Below are 22,123 nucleotides of genomic sequence, written 5' to 3' on the forward strand. Positions count from 1 at the left end.
GCAATTAGAGGTATACCATGACTAAAGTTCTTTGTATTTAAGTTTGTAAATATAAATTGTACTATAATTTCTCTTTTGACGGTCAGAATGCGTAATGACAAAGAATGACAAGGATAATAGATAGAGCAATATGCATAAATTATTTAGAGTAGTTTATGAAAGTAAATATAAAGGACATATGTACATACATATGAAGATAATTTAAGGGTCATATTTAACTGCATATTACGTAGAAGCGTAAATATATGCATAGACATGTTCTTATGTAATAATCAGATTTCGTAAAGATTGATAAGAAAAATGTTTTATTCAATTCATTATATCATTTTGTAAAATATTATTTTTAATAGTCAATAGTGTTCTTGATGGTACCCTTTATGTAAGCAAATAATGGCATTCAGAACTATAAAATAATTACGAATATATTAATCCAACGCATCTACATAGTCAAAAGGATCTACATTTTTCAATGACTAAGGACTACAAATTCTCCAAATCCACATTAGGGGAACTATTTACACTGTTACAACTGTTTATTAAGCTTTTATTTATTAAGAAATTTTTAAATTTTTCATTATTTTATTCTTATTTTTATAATTTCATTTTAAATTTGCTTTTACTTTTATTCGTTATTTATTTTCCAGCTTATTACCAGAAATAGTATCGATATTAATGAATGACAAAAGTTATCGATAACTGCTGCGAGAACAAACTCAAATATAACAGATCAATGATTTATTACTAAAAAAAATATTAAATAAAATGTCATTTATATTTACATATAATATAATAATAAAATTTTCAAATTATATGCGTGCAAAAAATTTATTATTTTCACTTTCCGCGCTTGTTTTATTTCTGTTAACATTCAAATTCCAATTCCATTCATCCAACACAGTCACTCTACATTGTTTCATTACCATCGTTTCTATTTAAAACCGCTACAAACAGCAACCACTTTACTTATGTTTATCCATGTGAAATTTCTGCTTGTTATTTAACCATAGTCAAGTAAATCAAAAGTATGCAAAACTGCACTAAGTTATTCCGTATTGTGCCACTGATTGGCAAAAACAGTCGCGCTATTAGCACAACAACCCCACTCGATGGTAAACGCAATTTTCGTAAATTTCAAGTGCCCAACAAAAGAGGTACACGCAGTGTGAAGGAAGCACAGAAAACATTAGCAAATCCGCCAGTACCCATTGATAAGCGTGGTGTGCGGGACACGGGCGTAACCATTGACGGCAGATATGTGGAGATCCCAGAACGTATACCGGAATTAATTGTACCCGATCTGACGGACTGCAAGTTGAAACCTTATGTGTCATACAAAGCACCAGAAGTAATTCAATCAGAGTTTACCAGCTTGGATTTGTTCAATGCGGTTTATTCTCAGAAGATAATTGAGGATTTCAAAGAAGGAAAACTGAATGATGATGGTAGTCCTGCGAACCCTTCACAAAATGAGCAGTTGACTGCTGAAGAGGCTTTGATACGCGCACGTAAAACCGGTTCAGATATATTCTAAAGCGTATATTTGTTTTAATAATAAAATGCAAATTAGCAATGGTACCTATACTAACATAAGTTACGATTACTCTTGATAATATCTTTGTCGGTAATTATATAGTTTGCGCAACCATTTTTCAGCCTTTAATTCTGCATCGCCAATGAACTGTAATGAGTAGAAACTATTTAAATAAAAGTTGTTATTAAAATATTTTTTATATTTTCTTACATTTGGGTGGAACATTTGCTCTTCGACTTTAGTATCTTTTGATGCATCTGTAGTTTTTGGTAGCTTCACTGTTTCTGACTCCAAATCAATAATCACCTTCTCAGGGAGTGGTTTCTTTTCTGGTGCTTCTCTGTCACGTGTGCTAAAAAATGTTTTTGGTTGGAACGCCTCCTCCTCAATGGCGTCCAAGGCCTTTCGCACCTGTGCGTCAATTGCATCTATACCTTTGAGGGTCGCAACAGCTAATGAAGCGGACGCTGCTGTGCGTGAATTCTCTTCTGAGCTAGGTGCACGCGTACTTCGAGCCTGGGAACGAGAGTGTGAGTTACGACTGCTGCGACTGGCTACAGAGTAACTAGAAGAGGATGATGAGCTGCTACTGCTCGGACTGCGCCTGGAGTATTTTTTTGACTTCTTAGATTTTTTGCTCTTCTTCGAACGACTGCTACGGGATGGTGATCTGGATTTTGAAGGATATTTTCGTGAATAATGACGATCTCGGTCCCTTTCCCTATCTCTCTCGCGGTCACGATCGCGTTCACGTTCTCGATCACGTTCCTTATCTCTATCACGTCCACGGTCTCGATCTCGGCGGGAACTCTTTGATTCACTCTCCCGCATTATTTAATTCCAAAATATATTTCTACCGGGAAAACAAGATTTGTTATGTGTGGGCAAAAATTTGTGTCGAATTCAATTGTCAACTACATTGACGGTCGATGTTGCCATATTTTTACATATAAACGGACTATTTTAAGAATCTAAATTGTATATTTGGCAAATATATGCATACAACGTTTTTTTACAAACACCTCCCATTTACTTGTACACAATATATTTTTAGTATAATTTAATAATATTGTATCGTTTTTTTACCTTTACTGTATCCAGTTTACAAAAATTTTCAACAAAATTTGTAATCAATATCTGCTCCCAATAATCTCTCTTATTTAAATCCCTCTACTTTCCATAATATTGGCAACGTCAGCAGAGCAACGCCGCCATCGCCATTTTTCTCTATGTGAAAATTTTTATCAGACGAATTGAATTGTTGCGTGTGAAAATATAATCAGAATTTCATTTAAAAACTTGGATTTTTAATATTTAAAAACGCGTTTATCTTGCCAGGAAGAATAATGCGCGTTACCAAAAGTGATATAAGCTTAGAATTAGAATGCTGGGTTGAGGAGTTATCGCCAGCACAATTAGCTGCATACGAGAAGGTGGCCAATGAGCATAATGCAATTAAAAATGCATTAAAATCAGCATTGACTTCCAATGAGGGTCGCGAGCTTTTCAATGGACAGGTATTTCAGGCGTATTCATTTAAGGGAAAAGTTTTACAGGAATTAAAGGAGGCCACATTACCACCGAAAAAACCCGCTAAAGTTGACCCGCCTACTACGCCAGTGGGTGGCACACGCGGTGGTGTACGCAAACGTCCATCAAATTTTGTATATTTAGAATCTTCAGATGAAGAGGAGGACGACGTGCCATTAGCGAAACGTATTGCTGTAGCTGCCGGCAAAAAGGGACTAACGCCTGTTGCAGGTGGGGCATCAAGCAATGGAGCAAAGGGGCTTAAAGGTCAAAAAGGACTGCAGTCTGCCAGTTCGCCAGGTACAGTTGGTAAAGGTGGAAAAGTGGGTACGCCCGGAAAGGGGACAACACCTGGTAAAGGAGGATCTACCGCAACAACGCCGCCAACAAATTTCAAACCTTCAGAAATTAGTTCTGTCGGTGGTTTGGTTATCGGTACGGATGGTAAAGATGGCAAAGACGGTAAAGATCAAGGTAAAGAAACAAAACTACAGGGCAAAACATTTCCCTCTTTGGTGGTGTTGGCCAAACCTTGGCTCAAAGTTAAAGATATGTCAAGTACACGTAATAAGCTAGATTCAAAGGTGAAACTGGTGCTGATGTTGACACCAAATAAGTTCACCGAATGGCTTATACAAGAGGGACTGCTGAAAGCTGAACAAAAGTGTGCAAATCATCGTTCTAATGAGTTAAAATTAGGTGAGCTAAAAAAAAATATATAAATATAAAAAAAGATATAAATAAATAAAATATAAATAAATACAAATACAAAAAATAAAATAAATATAAAAGTTTTTTCGTATTTTTTTATATATTTAGAATGTAATCAATTTTCTGGGCTTCCATTTAACTCCAACATACCTTTTATTTCATTTTCAGGTGTATATTCTGATGCCACAAAGTTCCCCTACACCGGCGGTTATGTTTGGATTAGTGAATGCTGTCCAATGCGTTTTGTTTCTGTATTCCACGGTTCCATATTTGAAGGCGCACCACATCCTCCATCATGCATACTTAAACTAATCTACCATTGGTCTTGTCAGACGAATATACAAAACGTGGTACAGTGGGTTAAGGTAGACAATGTGTATATAAAGGGTGTTTATACTTGGCTGCGTGCAATTTGCACATTAGCAGTACATCAGAAATGTAAAAAGCTTGGTGGACCCGAACGATTTGTTGAGGTAAAATATATTTGTGAAGATTTAGTACAATATTTATTAATTTGTTGGAAATGTTCATACAAATATATATATTTTTTTATTTAATTTTTTTTAGGTGGGTGTCATCTCGCTAGGCACCACATCGCAGGATGGCCAACAACGCCAAGTCAAAGTGGAAGTTTTAGGTGTACTTGATTATGCAGAGAAAACTATACGTCTACGTGCCGTGGAACCTGTATCCGATGCCGATCGCAATTATAAAAAACGTTTCCAGACGATACTGGAACCATTGCAACGTTGGGTGCATAAGGATAGTGTTATTTGCATTGATTTAACTGTGGATAAAATGACACTCTACTCAATGGGTTTCAAAAACATCATACAAGCGGCCGCAACCGATAGCTCAGCTAAACACACGAACTCTGCCGTTATGGATTACTTACGTCGCATTGTGCCACGTATGTTCCAGAATACTTTGTCGTTGCTGTCGCGGCAAATGATACAGCAATTTTTGGATGAGCTGGTTTGGCGTGAACAATTCGGCACATATGCATTGCAGGCCTTCAACAACATAACCTCACATATCGCAGAACAGACACGTATGAACACAAACGAAACGCTGACACAACGCTTGTATCAGGTGCGTAGACGGCGCATAATTTGTGTTCTAAAAAAGTTTATAAAAATTGATAGTAGTTACATATATATATATAAATATATATTTTTTATAGGTCGCAACGAATCCCTTCAAAGATTGGAGTGTGCTGCCCGCAAATTATAGAGAGACTCCAGCAAATACAACACCAAAACGGTTGAAAAAACGTTAGTACCCCATTTTAGTACGTAGCCTTTGACGTTGGCTACTATTTTAAACATTTTGCACAAATGACAGGACGTATATGCTGCAATTTCTTTTGGAATAATGTGTTATTTTTTATTTTACTAATGTGTACATTTTTATTTTTCATTTCTTCGTTGCAGCGCTCGTTTAAAGCCACAAGATGCAAGTTTTTATTGCTAAATCATGTCTTAGTTTTTGCTAAATGTGCTTAAACCACAGGCCTTATACCTCAACTAGTTGCTAAGTACACTCGCAAGCGCAGTATAATGTGTTGTCATTACATTTCGATTGAGCGAAAAAACTATGTTACTTTATTTCTTAAAATATTCATATTTAGAGTACAAATTCTTTAACTAATTTAAATTACTTAAACTTTCATAATTTGTGCTATAAAAAACAAAAAATCATAAACTTAGTGTATGATGCTTGAAGGTTTCATTCCAAAAAAATATTAATTTTTGTTACAAAAAAGTGTTACCTTAAATCGGCATATAATGCTTAACTTTAATAATCTTCCCAGTCTTTTGTTGTTATTGAGTTTCTCACTTAATTTTGGAAAGAACCTTCAATATTGTTCACGTTGCGTAATTTATATGTAATAAAAAAAAAAAACAAATTAAGTCGTATTTATATACAAAAAGCATAATATCTTATTTATAACTAAGTGTAGTGAAGTTAAAATAATGGCTATTTGATTTTAAATAAAATTCTTGTTTTATTAAAAACTAAACAAACAAGACAAGCTTTTCTATTTTTATTTTTGGTGCATTGACGATTTATTTACTCTCGGATATAAAAGTTGTGATTGTTAAAAGTCTTCATAGAAAATCTTAGTAATCAAAGCTTAGCTTGTGGTATTATGCTTTTTGTATTCGATTTGTACGCAAAATGTGACAAGTGAACAAACTGTTGAGTTGTAATGACAAATAATTTCTTTGTTGAGGTTAGGAAATAAATTTGTAAATATTAGGAACATTTTTGCAAAACAAACGAGCTGTTGAACTAATAAATGATTTTTTTTCTACTCGCTTTAATTTTTTAGCAATTCAAACGAGCAGCTGAGCTAACAAACTAATTTTTTACTTCTTGCTTTAAATGCAAATTTCATATTTAGTATTCTTCCTACACAACTAGTTTGCATACTAAACGCCTATACAGTTAGCACACATACCTTTAATAGTTAAGTGTTAGTGATGTTTCTTGAAATGCTATTCAAATTATTTTTTTTTCCACACACTTTCTCTTGCAGCCATCAATGAAGCTGATTACGTACAACCGGAAAAAGTCAATTTGAAATCCATAAAGAAAGAGAAACCCGATACACCGCGCCATGAGACTTCATCGCCCGTTACAAGTGGACGCCGCGGGCGTCAAGCAGCTGCTGCCGCGACAGATGATGATTATAAGCCAGATTCGAAAAAGTCAAAAACAAGCAGCTCATCAACAAGCAAGGGACCAGCATCGTCTAAGTCCTCGTCCACTAAACACCATAGCACTAGTGCTAAGACAGAGCCAAGCTCTAGCAAGAAATTGCTTATCGAAGCCAAGGTAAAGAAAGAGAAAGATGTCGAAGACGATTTAAAGGGTATTGAGGAATTGTACTATGGCGTACGCGATGGTCTGGATATCAATTTCGAGTGTTTCCCTTATAAGAATGACGCTGGCGTTGTTGTTGAGGCAACCAATGTTGATTGCCCCATCTGCGATCTTAACGAATCATTCGATTCCAATGAGAAGTTACAAACACATTTGGTCTCACACATTATTGCCGATAAGGATCATCAATTCCAATGTCTATTCTGTCTGGATAAGCATCCCAGCGAGTCGGTGCTCACCAAACACAATCAAATTATGCATCCGCTCGTGACGAAGTCAGCCACATCGGCTTCTTATCATTGTTTGATTTGTCAGCAACGCTTTAATACGTTGCATCATTTAACGGTGCATTTGCAGAAGATGCACAATATGTTGGAATTGCCATATGCTTGCCAGGCTTGTGGGTATCGTTCTTCATCGCATCGTGATGTCGTGCGTCATTTCTATGATGATCATAAAAGTCAGAATTTCTTGCAGTGTCCATTCTGTTTGGATGTGAGTAGTGCAGAATATGTTTAGTTAATTGTTGCTTATGTATGCATTTTATCTTTATTCACAGATTTTCCGTTTCGCCTACAAAGGACGTATTAACGTAACGAACATCGAAAACTATTATATGCATCTGCGTACCCATATTAACAAGAAGGATTTACAGTTGCGTTGCCAGAAATGTGCGCTCAGCTTTATTGAAAAGGGTATGTTTTGACAATTTATGATTAATTATTTTTAGGTTAGGTTGCATTATTTATTCGTTATTATTAGTATCATTATTCGTTACAATATTATATTTTGTAATTAATTATTTAAACTTTTTCTAATTTTTAGGAGCTTTGAAGCAGCATACCGCTAATCATCACACAAGCCTCTTGAAGAGTACACAGAAGGTGCAGCCACTGCTCGCCAACTCTATGCTTATTGCGCCACCGAAGGTATGTGCACACGACAAATTATTCAAACATATGTTAATTATTATTTTCACTTACTTACAGATACGTAGTCATCATCGTGAACCACTACCCTACACCGTGGTTTCGAAACTCGGCGAGTTCTATGCATTCATTGACGGTTCCATTTGTGCGGAGTGCAACGCTGAAATTCTAAGTGAAGAACATTTCAGGTATTTTCTTGATTTTATATTAATTCTTTTGCACATTTTAATTTGTCACACTTGCAACACATTTCAGTGGCATTATGAAATGTAATAAGTGTAATTATAAATCGTGTTGTGAACGTGCTGTCTTCGAGCATGCAGCCGAGTGCAGCGGCGGTAGTGTGGCACACGAAGTCATGGAGCTGCCGTTACCCAACGAAATGCATTGTATTTGCGGTTTCTCCACATCGATTGGCAATAAGATGGCACACCATTTGGCCACTTGTGGTCAGAAATCCGCATATGCCTCAGTGGAGGCCGCTCAGGAGAATACTGTCAAACGTAATATGTTAGATATGTTGGGTTTGGTGCGACGCGACGGTGAATCTGGTGTCGAAGGTGATGAACAAGGTGGCGAACAATCGAACACTGCAGCCGAAGCTGACGCTAGCGCGGTGGTAGAACCACCGCCGGAATTGCAACCACCACAGCAGCCAATGAACACCGATACAGCGACACCCATACAATTTGGTGAAATAGAGGCCACTCCATTATTAGATGGCAACAGTGTGCAACAGCAAGAGCAACAAGCGCCAGCGACACTCGACAGCACAGGCGTTGTGGTGGAACAACAAGCCGCTGCCGCGTATGGCAGTCATTTGATTGACGGTAGTGATGTGCAAGCTGCGCAATATCACATTGGTTTTGGCCAACCAGAGCAACAACATGCGCTCAACACATCCGATATTGATATGCCGCTAATTGGTGAATTGGCCGATCCCAATCCGCCAGCAACGCCACAATTTCTCGGTGAAGTGCACACACCTATGTTTGATGCAGTGGCAGCTGCGGAGCAACAACACTATCATCAAATGATGCAGCAACAACAGCAGCAGCAACATCATAACCAACAGCAATGAAAACGAATGAAACAGCGGCAACGCGACTACACGTTACCGTGGCAGAGCTACTGAGTAGCACAAAGTGCGGCGTATTGATTTCAATAAGCGTAAGTTTGTTAGGGATATTCACTGTGTGTGTTGCAGTAAATATCAATGTGTATATTTTTTAAACACATTTGATACTTATATGCATAAAAAATTTGAGTTTACACTACATACACAATGTTGCATATATTTCTTTTACAATATTGTATATTTTAATTAAATTTAAATTTTATGAATATTATTAAATATGTTAAGTGCTACAAGTGCGTAATTTGAAAAAAAAAAATGGAACTATTCACGCAACTAAATTTGACAGCTGCTTTTATTGTTTGTTTACATTTGTTTTAGTAATATAACAAATACAAATTTGACATTTAGTTGTCAAAATTTTGAGGTTTAATTTATGCAAGCTTCAGTTTCGTGAATACTTCTAATTATATTATTATTTAAGTATTTCTGGAACAACAAAATTAAAACTTGCTCTACATATGTTTTTCTTGCTTCAAATATATATACATATAAATATCTGTTGCTGTTACTACTGCACTTTAAATTTATATATGTAAAAAAATGATTTCTAAAGTTTCAAACACGTAAAAGAAACATGCACAACATTTTGCTTTGTGTCTAACAAGTGAATATCCCTATTTGTTTCAATTGTCTCGTAAATGCTTTTCGGTTTTTTAAACTAGAGTTGATTTATATATGTATACATATGCAAACGTTTTTATATTGTATTATCACATAATGTGCAACACATTTAAGTTAATTCATGTTGCGTTTTTGCTTTGATTTTGGTTTGGATACTGTTTAGCAAATGTGCTTATTTTATTTTTAAATACGCAGACATGTTTCATTGCTAAATAAATACAACAATTAATGTAATAATATATACAAAGTACACAATATATTTATATACGGACGAATATAATTGAGGAAAAGCAAAATATGAATAAATGTGTAAAGTCAGAGTAAAAGTAAAACAGTGTTTGCATACATGTGTAGGAATACATACAAATAAAATATATATATATATACAGTTAAGAAATATAAATACAACAATATTATACGTACATACATGTATAACATTTAAATTGCATTAAAATTTTCGAAAAATTATATATAACAACAAATTTTTAACGCAATTTCAACATATACATACACATAGTATGTGCATATATACATACATATATAACTAAACTTGTAGCACACATTTATTTGAAAGCATCTAACGAGATATTGTAAAGCGCAAGCGCACGAGTGTCCATACAACGTTGTATATTTGCCATACAGCTAACTAACGTGAGCGCATAAAATTTGTTCTTTAAAACCTGGATAAATTTTTTTAAAATAATTAAATACCTTTTTCTAAACATTGTAGTTTGTTGTAAATAGTCCGTTAGGGAGTAATAAAATATTGCACAAGCGGGAGGGAATGTAGACGTAAGTTAGTGGTAGGCATAAAATTGTAAAACAAAATCGTATACAAGTTTTTCAAGTTTTTGAGCAAACGTTGTGACACATATACGCCAACATACATACATACATATGTATAATATTGCTAATTTCGTTTCTTTGCTACTTGCTGTTCGTCATAAGCGTAGTCTACTTTTAGGTACTGTATGCAGTTTGGCTTTTTTGATTAATGAAAGCACACTAACGTTGGCAATTACTGCTCAATTGACGCATTTTCGAGATATGCAACGCTGACAGCACCAGCGCGGTGTCGAGCTCCTTTTGTGTGCCTCGTTCGCTATCGAGTGAGATTTCAGCGGCACGCTCGTGAAAACGTGACAATACGCGTGGTCGATAATCTGTCATGACAGAAATAATAATTTATTTAATTTATTTTTTTATTAATGAAAGCTTTGAAGACTCACCCACACTGCCCGCTAGCGGATTACCGGTTAAACGTAATGACTCTAATATCGGCAGACGCGCCACATAATCCACTTCTTCGAGATCGTCAATTTGATTACAACTCAGATCCAAATTAACCAATGAAAGTAACTTACGCAAGCCACTTAGCTTTTTCAAACGATTCTGCGCTAAATTCAACGTAACCAAATTACCTAATTCAAGATGCCAATCAATGCACTCGGCTATTAGATTTACTGACAGCGAAAGCGTTTGCAACTGTGACAGTTCGGCGAGATTTTGTACGGCGCGTATACGATTCTGATCCAATACTAGTGTACGTAGTTTCGGCGCTGTGCGTACACTGGCGTCAATTTGTGTTAGTAGGTTGCCGGTCAAATCTAGATCTGCGAGATTAGACCAATCTGTTTTGATGTATGGTAAGTTCACCGAAATGGGCGCATCAGCGCAGCTGCTGTTCGATAACGATTGTGCAGCCGCCGAACTATTCGAGGTGTAGGAGATAGAATCTGACGCTGTTGTTGTTGTTATAGCCGCAACTGTATCTCGGTGTATGTTGTCACACATGAGTATCTGATTGATGTGTGTCATTGTTGTGCTGTGTACGCAGATGGTTTGCATAGTTGGCTTGAGTAATGCAATGTCGACTATGTTCTCCGTGGAGAGTCCGTGAAATTTCAGTACCTTAACATTACGGAATGCATTAAGCGTGAAACGTAGGTTCTTGGGTATGATATTGCTACGTTCTATAGGCACATCTACCGTATTGTAATCGTTGTTGAAGGAAGTATTGTCCTGTTAGTAGATAAACATAATTTATGCAAAATCTGTATATTAAAAAAAATAATATAGTTTACCTTAACTGGCGTTACAATGAGCACCTCCAGTTGTGTACAAAAATCAAGCACATGCGAAAAATCAAATTTTCCCCGTTGTTCAATATTCTCCGGCGGGCAAGGCAGGCACAAGCGTTCACTTATCGCATAAACCTGTTATGCAAATACATAACATTAAAAAAATATAAATACAAATATAAAAAAATAGTTTTAGCACAACAAGGTCACGCAAATACCTCCAGTGCAGAGAAGTTAAACTCTTTTTTCGTGCTTAAAAGCGTGCTGCCCGATTCATTGAATAATTTGGCCAAGTCCTGCAGCAGGTATACTATGTCGTATTTATTAAAATCCAGAAATTCAGCCAACACACGCGGTAATTGTATGCGAAAGAATACAAGTAATTCTTGCAAATATTTCTCCAACTGTTCACGTCGTTGCTCTAAAAATGCAGGGTTTTTGTTGCCTACCAGCTGTAAAGTGATTTTATATTAAACCAAAATATATATTTTAGTTGTGCAATGTTACCTTCTTCGGTGGTAGTAATTTCTTGGAGATTGCAATTTCATCAACTAATTTATCATGCAGCTGCGCGAAGTCACGATAACGTCGTTCTACCAGCCACTCCACCTGATGTACGCGCACTTTGATGTCATAATACACAACGCCAGTGGAAGATTCTATATATTTTGGTATGGTTACGTGTGTATCACCGTTTTGTCGGAAGTAGCAGGACATTTTTTGTATATTATTATAAACTGAAGTGGCTTAAATCCCAATTTTATTATAATATTTTGTGTAAAAACATCAGTCCCGTGCTAACTTGTGTGTACACTTAATTAGTCATATTTTTTTATTTTGGTAATTTTACAATTTCGTTAATACTTAAAAGTTGTTAAACATATACAAAAGCAACTTATACACCTAAACGACACGAGTTAATTAAATTACACTTTCTTTTTTTATTATGAGTGCGAAAAACTAGACAGACAGATTTCGATGCCTTTTGAGCGAATGAGCAAACAGCTGTTCAATAGGGGGGCGTATAATTCGCAATGGCTGCAAAACTGTTATCGGCAATACACGAATTTATTAATATGGCAACATTTTTGAATAAATAAAAATACAGAAGCTGAAATTTAATTTATTTAATATTTTTAATAATAACTTAAAATAAGAATAATATTGCATTTTGAAAAATCTCATAAATAGGTAAATAATATATTAACCGCAATATTACTTTTTACATTTAATATTTGAACTTTTTGTGCAGCTGGTCACTTCAAAACACATAGCTGTCAGGCAGCATTTGTTTACGTCTGTTTTTGGCATTTGTGATTTGTTGGCTCTTTGCGGCTTTTGTTGCGTTTATAAAAAAAAATCTAGAATTTCTTATTTTAGTTTATATTTTGTACAATAAAAAATGATACTAGTTAGACGAAAAGTGTAGAAAGATTTTAAAAATATAAAAGCATTCGCAAATACCACGACGGTATGGCATTTTTGGAAGACTGTATAATCGTGTTCGTATCACAGGTGGGCATGCAACTGAGTTTATTACATATTTGTATTTTGTTTAAAATATACACACTTTTACTTACAGAGCCTGTTCTTCTCTGGTGGCTGGCTATTTTTTATGAAACAACTATTTAAGAACTATGAAATACGACACATTTCCGTGCAACTCATATTCTCAGTGTGCTTTGCACTTTCACTCACCATGTTCGAGTTGATAATATTCGAGATTTTGGGCGTGTTAGAATCTAGCTCACGTTATTTCCACTGGCGACTAGGTTTAACGCTGTTACTACTTATGGTAATAGCTGTCATACCGTTATACATTTTATATTCCGTGATACATAGTTTATCTTTTGGTAATATTTTTTTGTGGTTATAAATCGGTTTTATTGATTATTGTTTCCAAAACTCCAACAGTATCTGACAAATGGGTGCGTATAATGACCGTACTTTGTTGGTTCGTGTTTCTCTATGGGCTATGGAAAATTGGTGATCCATTTCCACTGCTTAGCGTTTCACATGGCATTTTCACCATTGAACAAGGTGTATCGCGTATTGGCGTCATTGGTGTCACAGTGATGGCTGTTTTATCTGGTTTTGGTGCGGTCAACTGCCCATATCAAAGCATGACTTATTTTATTAAGTAAGTCGGAAGTGTATTATTGTGTTTTACGTATACATTTCATAAAGTTTTATTTTTACAGACCAGTTTCACAAAGTGATATTATTAATTTGGAACGGCGTTTAATGCTAACAGTCGATATGATTGTAGCGAAGAAGAAGCGCATCGCCTTAGAAATGCACCGGCGCAAGAAGGAAACGCAGAACAAGAAAGGTTTATGGAATATATTAAGTTCGGCAGTTAATCGTTTGGATACCAGTGGACAAGGTTGTAGCTTATTAAATTTTAGCAATTGATTTTATTTATTTAATTTATATAACTTCACTCGCTAGATATCGGTCAATTGCGTTTAGAGATATACGGTTTGGAAGAACTGATGCGTCAGCTTTTCATGGAAATTAATTCTATGAAAAATATGCAAGAACGCCAAAGATGGTCGCAAACGTTACAGGGGAAATATTTTAATGTTCTCGGACACTTTTTCAGCATATACTGCCTGTATAAGATTTTTATTGTGAGTAAAGTGATATTTATACATTTAGTAATTTTTATTATGAATAAGTACTTTCATTTATTTATTTATATTAATCTAGTGTACTGTTAATATTATATTTGATCGTGTGGGACGTAAAGACCCTGTTACACGCGGTCTGGAGATTGCCGTTCATTGGTGTGGCTTCGATATAGATCTTGCCTTCTGGAATCAGCATATATCGTTTTTGCTTGTTGGCTGTATTGTCGTGACGTCCATACGTGGTTTACTGTTGACATTGACGAAGGTTATTTCAACATTAATTTTTGGATTTTTTTTTAATTTCATTGCTAATTATTATATTTTCTTCTCCATACAGTTCTTCTACAGAATATCATCGAGTAAATCATCAAATATTATCGTGTTAATAATGGCACAAATAATGGGCATGTACTTCTGCTCCTCAGTTTTACTGATGCGTATGAATTTGCCAGCTGAATATCGTGTTATAATCACCGAAGTTCTTGGCAGTCTGCATTTTAATTTCTACCATCGTTGGTTTGATGTTATATTCCTGGTTAGTGCATTGAGCACGATATTAGTACTATATCTGTCTCAGAAACCGAAATATGATGCCAGCATAGATTAGTGCAACGATTTCCTACTATTTGTAACAACAAATAAGTTATTTATAGCCGCAAACTATTTGTAAAACAATGTTACAAATATTATAATTAAGCACATATGTGTATGTATGTGTGTTTTCGTGCAAGTACACGTACTCGTATTTAGTAAACCAAAAATATTTAATTGAATAATTGTAATTTCTGTTAAGCTTAGTCTATTCTATTTAACTGAATCTACGAAAACTATTATAAACCAAATTTTATTGTCTGCATGTAAAACATATTCGATTATTTGTTTACTCCGTAAACGCACAAAACGCATGCGATAAATACGGATGAAAGTATTTTCACCACTGCTAACACATATTGCAATAAAATATTCCATTATTTTAAAGCAATTATACTACATGTATTCTTATGAAATTATTTATAATAAAAAAAACTATTAAATTTGTATACAAAACGAGCATTGCGAATTTTTATTATGGGTTATAACGGTCAAAAAGTATTCACACGTGTTCAAATCGGGCTATTTATAAATTTAATATATATACAATTTTTTATAGAGCAAATTAACTGAGTTTGAAGTAATCTTTATATATATCATATCGCGAACATAACTGACCTTAAGAATCTTTAAATATTTTGATAGTAAAACACTTTACGAATTTTGAGCTATTAAAAACTTATTGTTACTAAATAAATAAAATTCTTAATTATCAACAACTATGTTTTTATTTTCTTTAATAAATTCAACATTTTTAATGTTTATTGCTTGTACTCATTAAATCACTGACCCTATTTTGAAAATTTTCAATCATCTGGCATCACCACTGCCAATTCGCTTTTGTGCAATCCACAATCTGCACATTTTGCTTTCATAAAATCAGTTGGATTTCAATTGGCGCTTATTTTACCTGTATTAAAGTATTTGTTTGTTATTCTTTTGAGAATTTTGTTAAACAATTTAAAAAGTTATCAGTATTAAATTTGTGTTATAAGTAAACAGTTTAAATAAGTGAACAATGAGTGATAATATGCGTGTGAATTGCACAAAGGAACGTGCCGATGCTGAGCTGGTAAATGCAGCAGCTGCTGCCGGTACGCATCCTGATGTTGATGAGGAGATCAGTGTGATCCAGAATATGACATCATTTCTATTGGAACACGGTGGTGCGGAAGTGGATTCGAAAGTGTTGCGTACAATTGCGGAGGCGCTTTCCAAACGTTTAAATGAGTAAGTAATTGATGAATTTATTCAATAAGTGTGTGGTGGAGTAAACTATGCATTTAAATTGCAAATTTTATGAAAGTGAATAATATTAGTTGTATTTTGGTAACTATTAAATAACTATAATAATTTTACTTATCCATATAACAACATGTCGGGGAAAAAATCATAAATTCATCCCATCACATGTTGAGTACTTAACATAATAACGATGTGACCTCAAATTGTATTTGAATATCGCATGCGCTAAGATTGTTTCAAATAATATCTAGGAAAATAAAATATAGTATACTCTCGAAAAGTAAATCGATTGGTATTTTGGGTAATTTACTTTTTCGAATAATTTAAAATTCATTCATTTATTTGCTTCAATAAAACATATGGATTTACATGAAAAACATATTTACATTTACATACATACATATGTATTTACTATGAAGAGAAAAAATCTTGAATATTCTTCTGACCATTTTTGTACGACAATTCAAAAAATCTGACACCTGATTTGCATCGTTTTCATTTTTAAACCAGTGGATCAAGTAGGAGAGTTTATTTACTAAAAAGACGCGATAAACAAGAGAGTGAGTGTTTTTGCAACATCGTAAAAAACGCTGCTTGCTTCGTTTCGAATTTTTTATCACACTCTCTGAAAAGTAAATTAAAGAATTAAAGAATTTACTTTAAATTAAAAAATTTACTTTTTCGAGGTGCATGTGTAATCTTAACCCTAGACGGTCATCCTTCGTCAAAATGACTACGAACTATTTTATTTTCACTGTAAATACGTTTTTAGAAGACTGTGAATTATTAATTTTAAGTTAAAAGAATATAAGTTTTGCTTTTTATTTTTCACTTGTATTTATTAATAATGAAATAAATAAATAAAAAAAAAACAAAACGCGTTCATTATTTCGACTCACACCCTACTGAAAATGGATTTGAAATAAGTCGTCGTCATATTGACGAAGGATGACGTTAATGTACAAAAAAAAAGGATGACCGTCCAGGGTGAAAGGTGATTAACTTTTCCACGATTATTTACTTTCTGAGAATTTACTTTTCGAGAGTATACTGTATAAAAACAAAAATCACTTAAGCATGCTGTCTCTTTACATTGCAAAACTGGATTTTGACATCTTATAGCATGCTGGGATATCACATCAAAATGTAAAATTTAATCATATCGGTATATCACATGGTATTAGCGGCATCATATGATGTATGTATAACGTGTAGATCGTATAACTTCGCATCACATCGTCTCCAAATCGTAAGGCATCGTCGTTTATCGATTACAAATTTTAAATCAAAAGCGAACAATTTCGCATTTATGGTACAACAAGTGTTTTAAAGAGTATATCTATTAATTTTTCATAATTTTGGCTAAATGCGGAATATAATATAACAAAAAATTTTATATGTTAACTAAATGTTTTATTTTGCTTATATCAAAGTTGTACACATTATTTCAGTGTTTTTTTTTACTTTTACAACAGCAACTATTAGCTTCTAAAGATTTTATTCAAATAGAAAAATCTTTTTTAATTCGTTGAAACAAAAGTCTTTGCTTTTATGTAGCACTCAAACTGTCGTTAATACAATTTCAAATATAATTTTACAGTTTCCACTAAATTACAATCAAATCAAATTCATGTAGTTAAATAAATTTATACACTTCCATTCAATTTGCTTCTAAAGTTGATACGCGTGGAAGTAATTTCAAACGAATTTAAATTTTTCAATTGATTTTTGTTTATGTAGGTCACGATTCAAAACATGAAGCACACTTTGATAACGCTGATCACCACTTAGCTTGCGGCTTAAGATTTTTTTTCTCTTCATTATGCTGACTATAGCCGCTCACATTTACATGACCTCATATTGTATACAATTTTATTACGGACAACACGCGCACTCATCGATCAGTATTTGATAATATAAAATGCATACATCTAAATATGTATGTAGATATGATAGTAAATATAAGTCAGCGTCATTTGTTTGCTTTCATATGATTTTCTTCCCCCAAATGTTTTGAAAACTCTGCAATCTAGCATTAAAGCGCACGCTCAACTATTTTACAACCCTAAACTGTGAAAGCAGCCGTTACATTATGCTCACTTTGTATAGTTTGTACAGTCACTAATACAAATGCAAAGGGAGGGCGAAAGCCGAAGGGCTATGTAGGGAAAATTTTGGATGATGTCTATTGTTAATAAACTGTGAGAACGTCAAATAAAGAAGTTAAGATAAAGGTTAAGAGTTAAAAAGTTAATTTTGATAAAAATTCTTAGTGTTGTTTTGATATCTTATGGTATAAGAGTAAAAAAAAAAAATAATACTAGAATACAATGTAAACATTACTAAAAAAGGCTAAAAGAGTAAAGCAACTATTGTAACAATACTAATTGACTTAATGCTGCATAATTTCGAAGTTTCGTGATAGTTTTGTGCTATAAAACTAGAAAATTTAGAACTTCGAATTTTCGAACATTCGAAAAATAGTTGAAGGATGTATGTTTTGGGTCGGCAACAAAAAGAGTCTATAATAGTAATTTCGAATGGAAAATACGAACTTCGAAAATTTGAAAATACTACATTTTTGAATAAAAAATAATTTGTACTTCAGAACTAAATTGGAACATTAGAACTTAATTGGAATATTGACTTTTTAACACTCGAGTGCTTAATAAGGACCAATCTATTGTAATTTCAGCGATGTTTTGTAGATGGATAGTACCTTTGTTATAATATCTGGCTAATGTTTAAAAAGTCACCAGTTTAAAAGTTAATTTTGATTAAAAGTCCTCGTGTTTTAATTTTTTTAGCAACAAATTACAATGGTAACATTAATACAAAAATTAAAAAAACGAAACATCGTAGTTTCGTTGTTGTATGTAGTATAAAACTATAAGATTTGAAACTTAGTAATTACGACCACCCGAAAAATACAAATTGAAATAAGTTTTGGGGCCAGACGTAACACAGATATTCCATAACAGTAATTTAGAATAGAAAATATGAACTTCGAAATTTCGAGAACCCCAAATTTCTTAATTAAAAATAATTTCTACTTCAGGGTTCATTGAAAAAATAAGGATTAAAAAACAAAACGTCGAAGTTTCTTTACAGTTATGTGGTATAAAACTCGAAAATTAGGAACTTCGAATTTTCGAACGTTCGAATAATATAAGTCAAAAGAAATTTGGAGACCAGACCTAACACAGACATTCTACAATAGTAATTTCGAATGAAATATACGAACTTCGAAAATTCGAAAATAATATTATATATTTTTTAATTAAAAATAATTTATAATTCCGAACTAAATTTTGACGTTAGGACTTAATTGGAATATTGTTCTATGAAAAGTAAGGAGTTCTTCAATAAGTAAAATAAACGTTTTGAACTGACTCATAATAACTAATGGATTTTAATGATACATATATTTTTTCCTAATCAAAATCGTGATTCGAACGCATCACTAATTGGCAATCGTCACTCATGTTCTTGACGAGTTGTAATTTTGATTTGCAATTTACTTAGTGGAGAGAGTTCTTGTCGTTATCATTAACGAGCTCAATTTAGTATCGACGCAATTGAAAATATACCTTATGAAATGTAAAATTTTTGGTAAAGACGCCCCTTTTCTGATGATTGTTAGCTTTGGTAAAGCATGCTCGAATATTAATTTGATACGTTGGTGTATCCAGAGAATATTTCCCTGCAGGGGCTGACACAAATATACAATATTATCAATCCTCCACCTCTTTTTGCTCACGAACCAACACACACACATATACAAGCGCTAAATTGTCGAGGAAAACTCTGGCATCGACATCTGTTCTTTGCTTGTATGACCGTTTTCACACAGGCAATTTTTGTCGCGGCAATTCTTAGTTTTATAGGAGAGGGGGCGACGAAGAGACGAGAATTTCTCTCTCTCTCGCTTCCCTTGGTCGCCCCCTCTCCTATAAAACTAAGAATTGCCGCGACAAAAATTGCCCGTGTGAAAACGGTGTATCTGAAATTTTCCAAACACACACATTCGAACACGACTTGTATCTATGTATGTGTGCAACTATAGAATTTCACGCGCTCGTGAAAATTTTTGCTCTGCTGCTGCTCTTGTTGTTGTTGTTATTTTTGCTGCTCGTTGACGGAGCGTACACTGTGTTTGCACATTGTTGCAGTGATGAGGCTATCGTGTTGCTCGAGCGCCGCGTTGTTGTGAGCACACGCTTCAGGAGCCAGCAATCGTACATTGTGTTTTCAGTTGCGTTCTTTCTTTCGGTTTAATTAGACGTTTCATTTGTGTTTGCTACAATTCGTTCGCACGTCCGCATGTTCTTAATATATACATATTCAAGTAGTAATATGTAGTAGCAATCGCATATATGTACAACACATGCATATATGAAAAATCGTATGTACGCCGTGTTTTTGTTTTTGTTGCATTCGAATACATTGTCCGCAAATCATTAAAGTAGAATTTTTCAAAAACAAAAAAAAAAACAATACTTATGATTTCGTGTCGGTCGCGTTTTTATGATTGTTCAGTGTAAATGTCTTTGTTTTTATGAGATTGCCCAAAAATTTTATTGCTTGGCAATTTTGAATTTCATCTGCTGAATGATGCCGCTGGCCGTTGGCGGCTAAAAGTGTGTGCGGGCAGAGAGTTGTCGCTCAAAATCATACCAATTAATATACATACATACATATACTATGTATGAATGAAACGTGGAAAAGCGCGTGGAAAGTGTTGGTGAAAAACAAAAATTAAAGTTTGTGAAAAAAAGTAAAAAATAAAATTTTATAAAAATAACACAGCTGCATGCTGTATGGATGGACTCAACGTCGTCGCACAAGTGAAACACAAATATCGTAAATAAATACACACATACACATGACTGTTTGCAACTGTTTGTGTAAGTTGGTGTAAAGAAAATATAAATTTTAATTCCGCTTTTAAATTATCAACGGAAAATAAGAAAAATATCAAAAAATAACAAAAGTAAGCTCTGTGCTCAGCAAGTGACAAGGCGCAATGAAAAATGCTTTCTTGACCTCCCCATTTGCTGCTACTGAGCACACGCTGTAGGGTATGAAAGTGTTTTTTGTTTTTGTGAAAATGTGTGTATGTGTGCGAGTTGGGAGCGTATGATGGATAGACAAATGGTTGGATGGATGGTTGGATGCTGTGCGCTAGCAAGGGCACGTACATATATATTTCTTTATGTATGTATCTCTAAGAGGGGGTTGCTACATTTAGTTTTTTTTATATGAAATTAATCGCTTCATCTGTGTGTGTTTAATGCTTTTGAATTATTAAATAAAATTCTGTGGTTTTTGAAATGTGTTTTTTTGGAAAAGTTGCAAAATCGGCATAAATCTTTATTACGACGCCAATACGTGATTGCTTTTATTTATTTAATGCAAGCGTACGATAACTATATACAGCTATATATGTATGTAAGCATATATTTACATATGAAATTGTCTTGTGTTGACATTTGACGCGATTTTGTAAATAGCATTGCACATGTAGTCATTTATATGCCTGTAGAAATGTTTGAATGTATGTGTTATTGCATTTATTCTTTCTTTTCACATCATTTATTGTTTTCTTTTTCATTAAGCAAATACGAATGATAATTATATGCATCTTTAGTCAAATATACTGACTATACAAATAATATATTTATTTGGTAATCATATACATATGTATTTAACTTCGAAATAGCAAATATAGAGCAATATTGCAGTTGAGCTGATAAATAAGTCAATAATAAACCGACTGATAACAGCCCTTCAGAACATGGAATGTGTCAGGAATTATGTGTAAAATCTTATTACTTCCACTTTAAACTCCACCCACATTAGTATAGTGTTACTTATTTGAATTTTTGAAAGGATTTGCCTATAAATAATATTTAAATAATTTTCTTTTATTAAAAATTAACATTTTTTAGTTGTTAAAATAATATATAGTAAATTTTACAATATATGGAAATCTTTAAGCAAATTTTTGACACTTTTTACATTCTTAAGTCATAAAAATTATAAAAAATACTAATTTTTTCCATAAGTTGATAAGAATTATACGGTTTCTGAAGCTAATAATGTCTTCACAATTATTTCAAGAAATTCAAAACTCCAAATTTAGCGCTAGGCTGCATATTTTTTTTTTGCGATTATTCTGCTATCATTTATTTTTCCATCACACTTTACGAACAATTTGCTAT

At 33.7% G+C, this 22,123-nt stretch overlaps 6 protein-coding genes across 10 annotated transcripts in view; 4 read left to right on the top strand and 2 right to left on the bottom strand.

Annotated features, from left to right (window-relative positions):
- The first annotated feature begins 924 nt into the window (after nucleotides 1–924).
- Nucleotides 925–1,723, top strand: LOC105210705 (39S ribosomal protein L41, mitochondrial). Its single transcript, XM_011181821.3, has one exon. The coding sequence runs from the start codon at nucleotides 1,025–1,027 to the stop codon at nucleotides 1,529–1,531; it is 507 nt and encodes a 168-aa protein (XP_011180123.1). The 5' UTR covers nucleotides 925–1,024; the 3' UTR covers nucleotides 1,532–1,723.
- Nucleotides 1,370–2,460, bottom strand: LOC105210706 (serine/threonine-protein kinase prpf4B). Of its 2 annotated transcripts, XM_054232903.1 has the most exons (3): nucleotides 1,742–2,460; nucleotides 1,587–1,678; nucleotides 1,370–1,527 (listed from the first exon to the last, which is right to left on the bottom strand). In XM_054232903.1, the coding sequence occupies exons 1-2, from the start codon at nucleotides 2,360–2,362 to the stop codon at nucleotides 1,598–1,600; spliced, it is 702 nt and encodes a 233-aa protein (XP_054088878.1). In that variant the 5' UTR covers nucleotides 2,363–2,460; the 3' UTR covers nucleotides 1,370–1,527; nucleotides 1,587–1,597. The 2 variants fall into 2 exon arrangements, with proteins under 2 accessions (XP_054088878.1, XP_011180124.1); XM_011181822.3 differs by having other exon boundaries at nucleotides 1,370–1,678.
- A 264-nt stretch (nucleotides 2,461–2,724) lies between these two features.
- Nucleotides 2,725–10,084, top strand: LOC105210704 (uncharacterized). The gene is made up of 9 exons (XM_011181820.3): nucleotides 2,725–3,760; nucleotides 3,941–4,245; nucleotides 4,340–4,864; nucleotides 4,956–5,046; nucleotides 6,315–7,156; nucleotides 7,221–7,356; nucleotides 7,487–7,590; nucleotides 7,651–7,778; nucleotides 7,846–10,084. Exons 1-9 carry the CDS (start codon nucleotides 2,878–2,880, stop codon nucleotides 8,669–8,671), a joined length of 3,840 nt encoding a protein of 1,279 aa, XP_011180122.1. The 5' UTR covers nucleotides 2,725–2,877; the 3' UTR covers nucleotides 8,672–10,084.
- Nucleotides 10,085–10,130: 46 nt separating this feature from the next.
- LOC105210703 (nischarin) lies at nucleotides 10,131–12,430 on the bottom strand. Its single transcript, XM_011181819.3, has 5 exons — nucleotides 11,938–12,430; nucleotides 11,649–11,882; nucleotides 11,434–11,565; nucleotides 10,579–11,371; nucleotides 10,131–10,512 (listed from the first exon to the last, which is right to left on the bottom strand). The coding sequence occupies exons 1-5, from the start codon at nucleotides 12,145–12,147 to the stop codon at nucleotides 10,355–10,357; spliced, it is 1,527 nt and encodes a 508-aa protein (XP_011180121.1). The 5' UTR covers nucleotides 12,148–12,430; the 3' UTR covers nucleotides 10,131–10,354.
- Nucleotides 12,431–12,723: 293 nt separating this feature from the next.
- On the top strand, nucleotides 12,724–15,110 carry LOC105210702 (Golgi pH regulator). The gene is made up of 7 exons (XM_011181818.3): nucleotides 12,724–12,945; nucleotides 13,013–13,283; nucleotides 13,345–13,570; nucleotides 13,632–13,816; nucleotides 13,882–14,063; nucleotides 14,143–14,328; nucleotides 14,401–15,110. Exons 1-7 carry the CDS (start codon nucleotides 12,904–12,906, stop codon nucleotides 14,668–14,670), a joined length of 1,362 nt encoding a protein of 453 aa, XP_011180120.1. The 5' UTR covers nucleotides 12,724–12,903; the 3' UTR covers nucleotides 14,671–15,110.
- Nucleotides 15,111–15,522: 412 nt separating this feature from the next.
- Nucleotides 15,523–22,123, top strand: part of LOC105210694 (centrosomin) — a 43,485-nt gene continuing 36,884 nt past the window's right edge. For 2 of the 4 annotated variants that reach the window (XM_054235060.1, XM_011181805.3), the window contains exon 1: nucleotides 15,525–15,884. In XM_054235060.1, coding sequence (XP_054091035.1) covers nucleotides 15,673–15,884 — 212 coding nt within the window. In that variant the 5' untranslated portion in view covers nucleotides 15,525–15,672. Of the gene's footprint in view, nucleotides 15,885–20,149; nucleotides 20,807–22,123 lie in introns of those variants that run through there. The other 2 variants (XM_054235061.1, XM_011181806.3) reach the window with 2 other exon arrangements.

This window comes from Zeugodacus cucurbitae, chromosome 6 (assembly GCF_028554725.1).
Source record: "Zeugodacus cucurbitae isolate PBARC_wt_2022May chromosome 6, idZeuCucr1.2, whole genome shotgun sequence".
NCBI classification, from domain to species: Eukaryota; Metazoa; Arthropoda; class Insecta; order Diptera; family Tephritidae; genus Zeugodacus; species Zeugodacus cucurbitae.

What these genes read in the sequence shown, in the direction of transcription:
- LOC105210702 (XM_011181818.3), top strand. Translation starts at nt 12,904, where the DNA reads ATGGCATTTTTGGAAGACTGTATAATCGTGTTCGTATCACAG. An exon ending in AGCATGACTTATTTTATTAA is followed by an intron (nt 13,571 to 13,631) that starts GTAAGTCGGAAG and finishes TTATTTTTACAG; the next exon opens with ACCAGTTTCACAAAGTGATA. An exon ending in TTTGGATACCAGTGGACAAG is followed by an intron (nt 13,817 to 13,881) that starts GTTGTAGCTTAT and finishes TTCACTCGCTAG; the next exon opens with ATATCGGTCAATTGCGTTTA.
- LOC105210706 (XM_054232903.1), bottom strand. Translation starts at nt 2,362, where the DNA reads ATGCGGGAGAGTGAATCAAAGAGTTCCCGCCGAGATCGAGACCGTGGA. An exon ending in AGCAAATGTTCCACCCAAAT is followed by an intron (nt 1,679 to 1,741) that starts GTAAGAAAATAT and finishes TACTCATTACAG; the next exon opens with TTCATTGGCGATGCAGAATT.
- LOC105210705 (XM_011181821.3), top strand. Translation starts at nt 1,025, where the DNA reads ATGCAAAACTGCACTAAGTTATTCCGTATTGTGCCACTGATTGGCAAA.
- LOC105210704 (XM_011181820.3), top strand. Translation starts at nt 2,878, where the DNA reads ATGCGCGTTACCAAAAGTGATATAAGCTTAGAATTAGAATGCTGGGTT. An exon ending in TTCTAATGAGTTAAAATTAG is followed by an intron (nt 3,761 to 3,940) that starts GTGAGCTAAAAA and finishes TTTCATTTTCAG; the next exon opens with GTGTATATTCTGATGCCACA. An exon ending in GCTCAGCTTTATTGAAAAGG is followed by an intron (nt 7,357 to 7,486) that starts GTATGTTTTGAC and finishes TCTAATTTTTAG; the next exon opens with GAGCTTTGAAGCAGCATACC.
- LOC105210703 (XM_011181819.3), bottom strand. Translation starts at nt 12,147, where the DNA reads ATGTCCTGCTACTTCCGACAAAACGGTGATACACACGTAACCATACCA. An exon ending in TTAACTTCTCTGCACTGGAG is followed by an intron (nt 11,566 to 11,648) that starts GTATTTGCGTGA and finishes TTTGCATAACAG; the next exon opens with GTTTATGCGATAAGTGAACG. An exon ending in TCCGCTAGCGGGCAGTGTGG is followed by an intron (nt 10,513 to 10,578) that starts GTGAGTCTTCAA and finishes CTGTCATGACAG; the next exon opens with ATTATCGACCACGCGTATTG.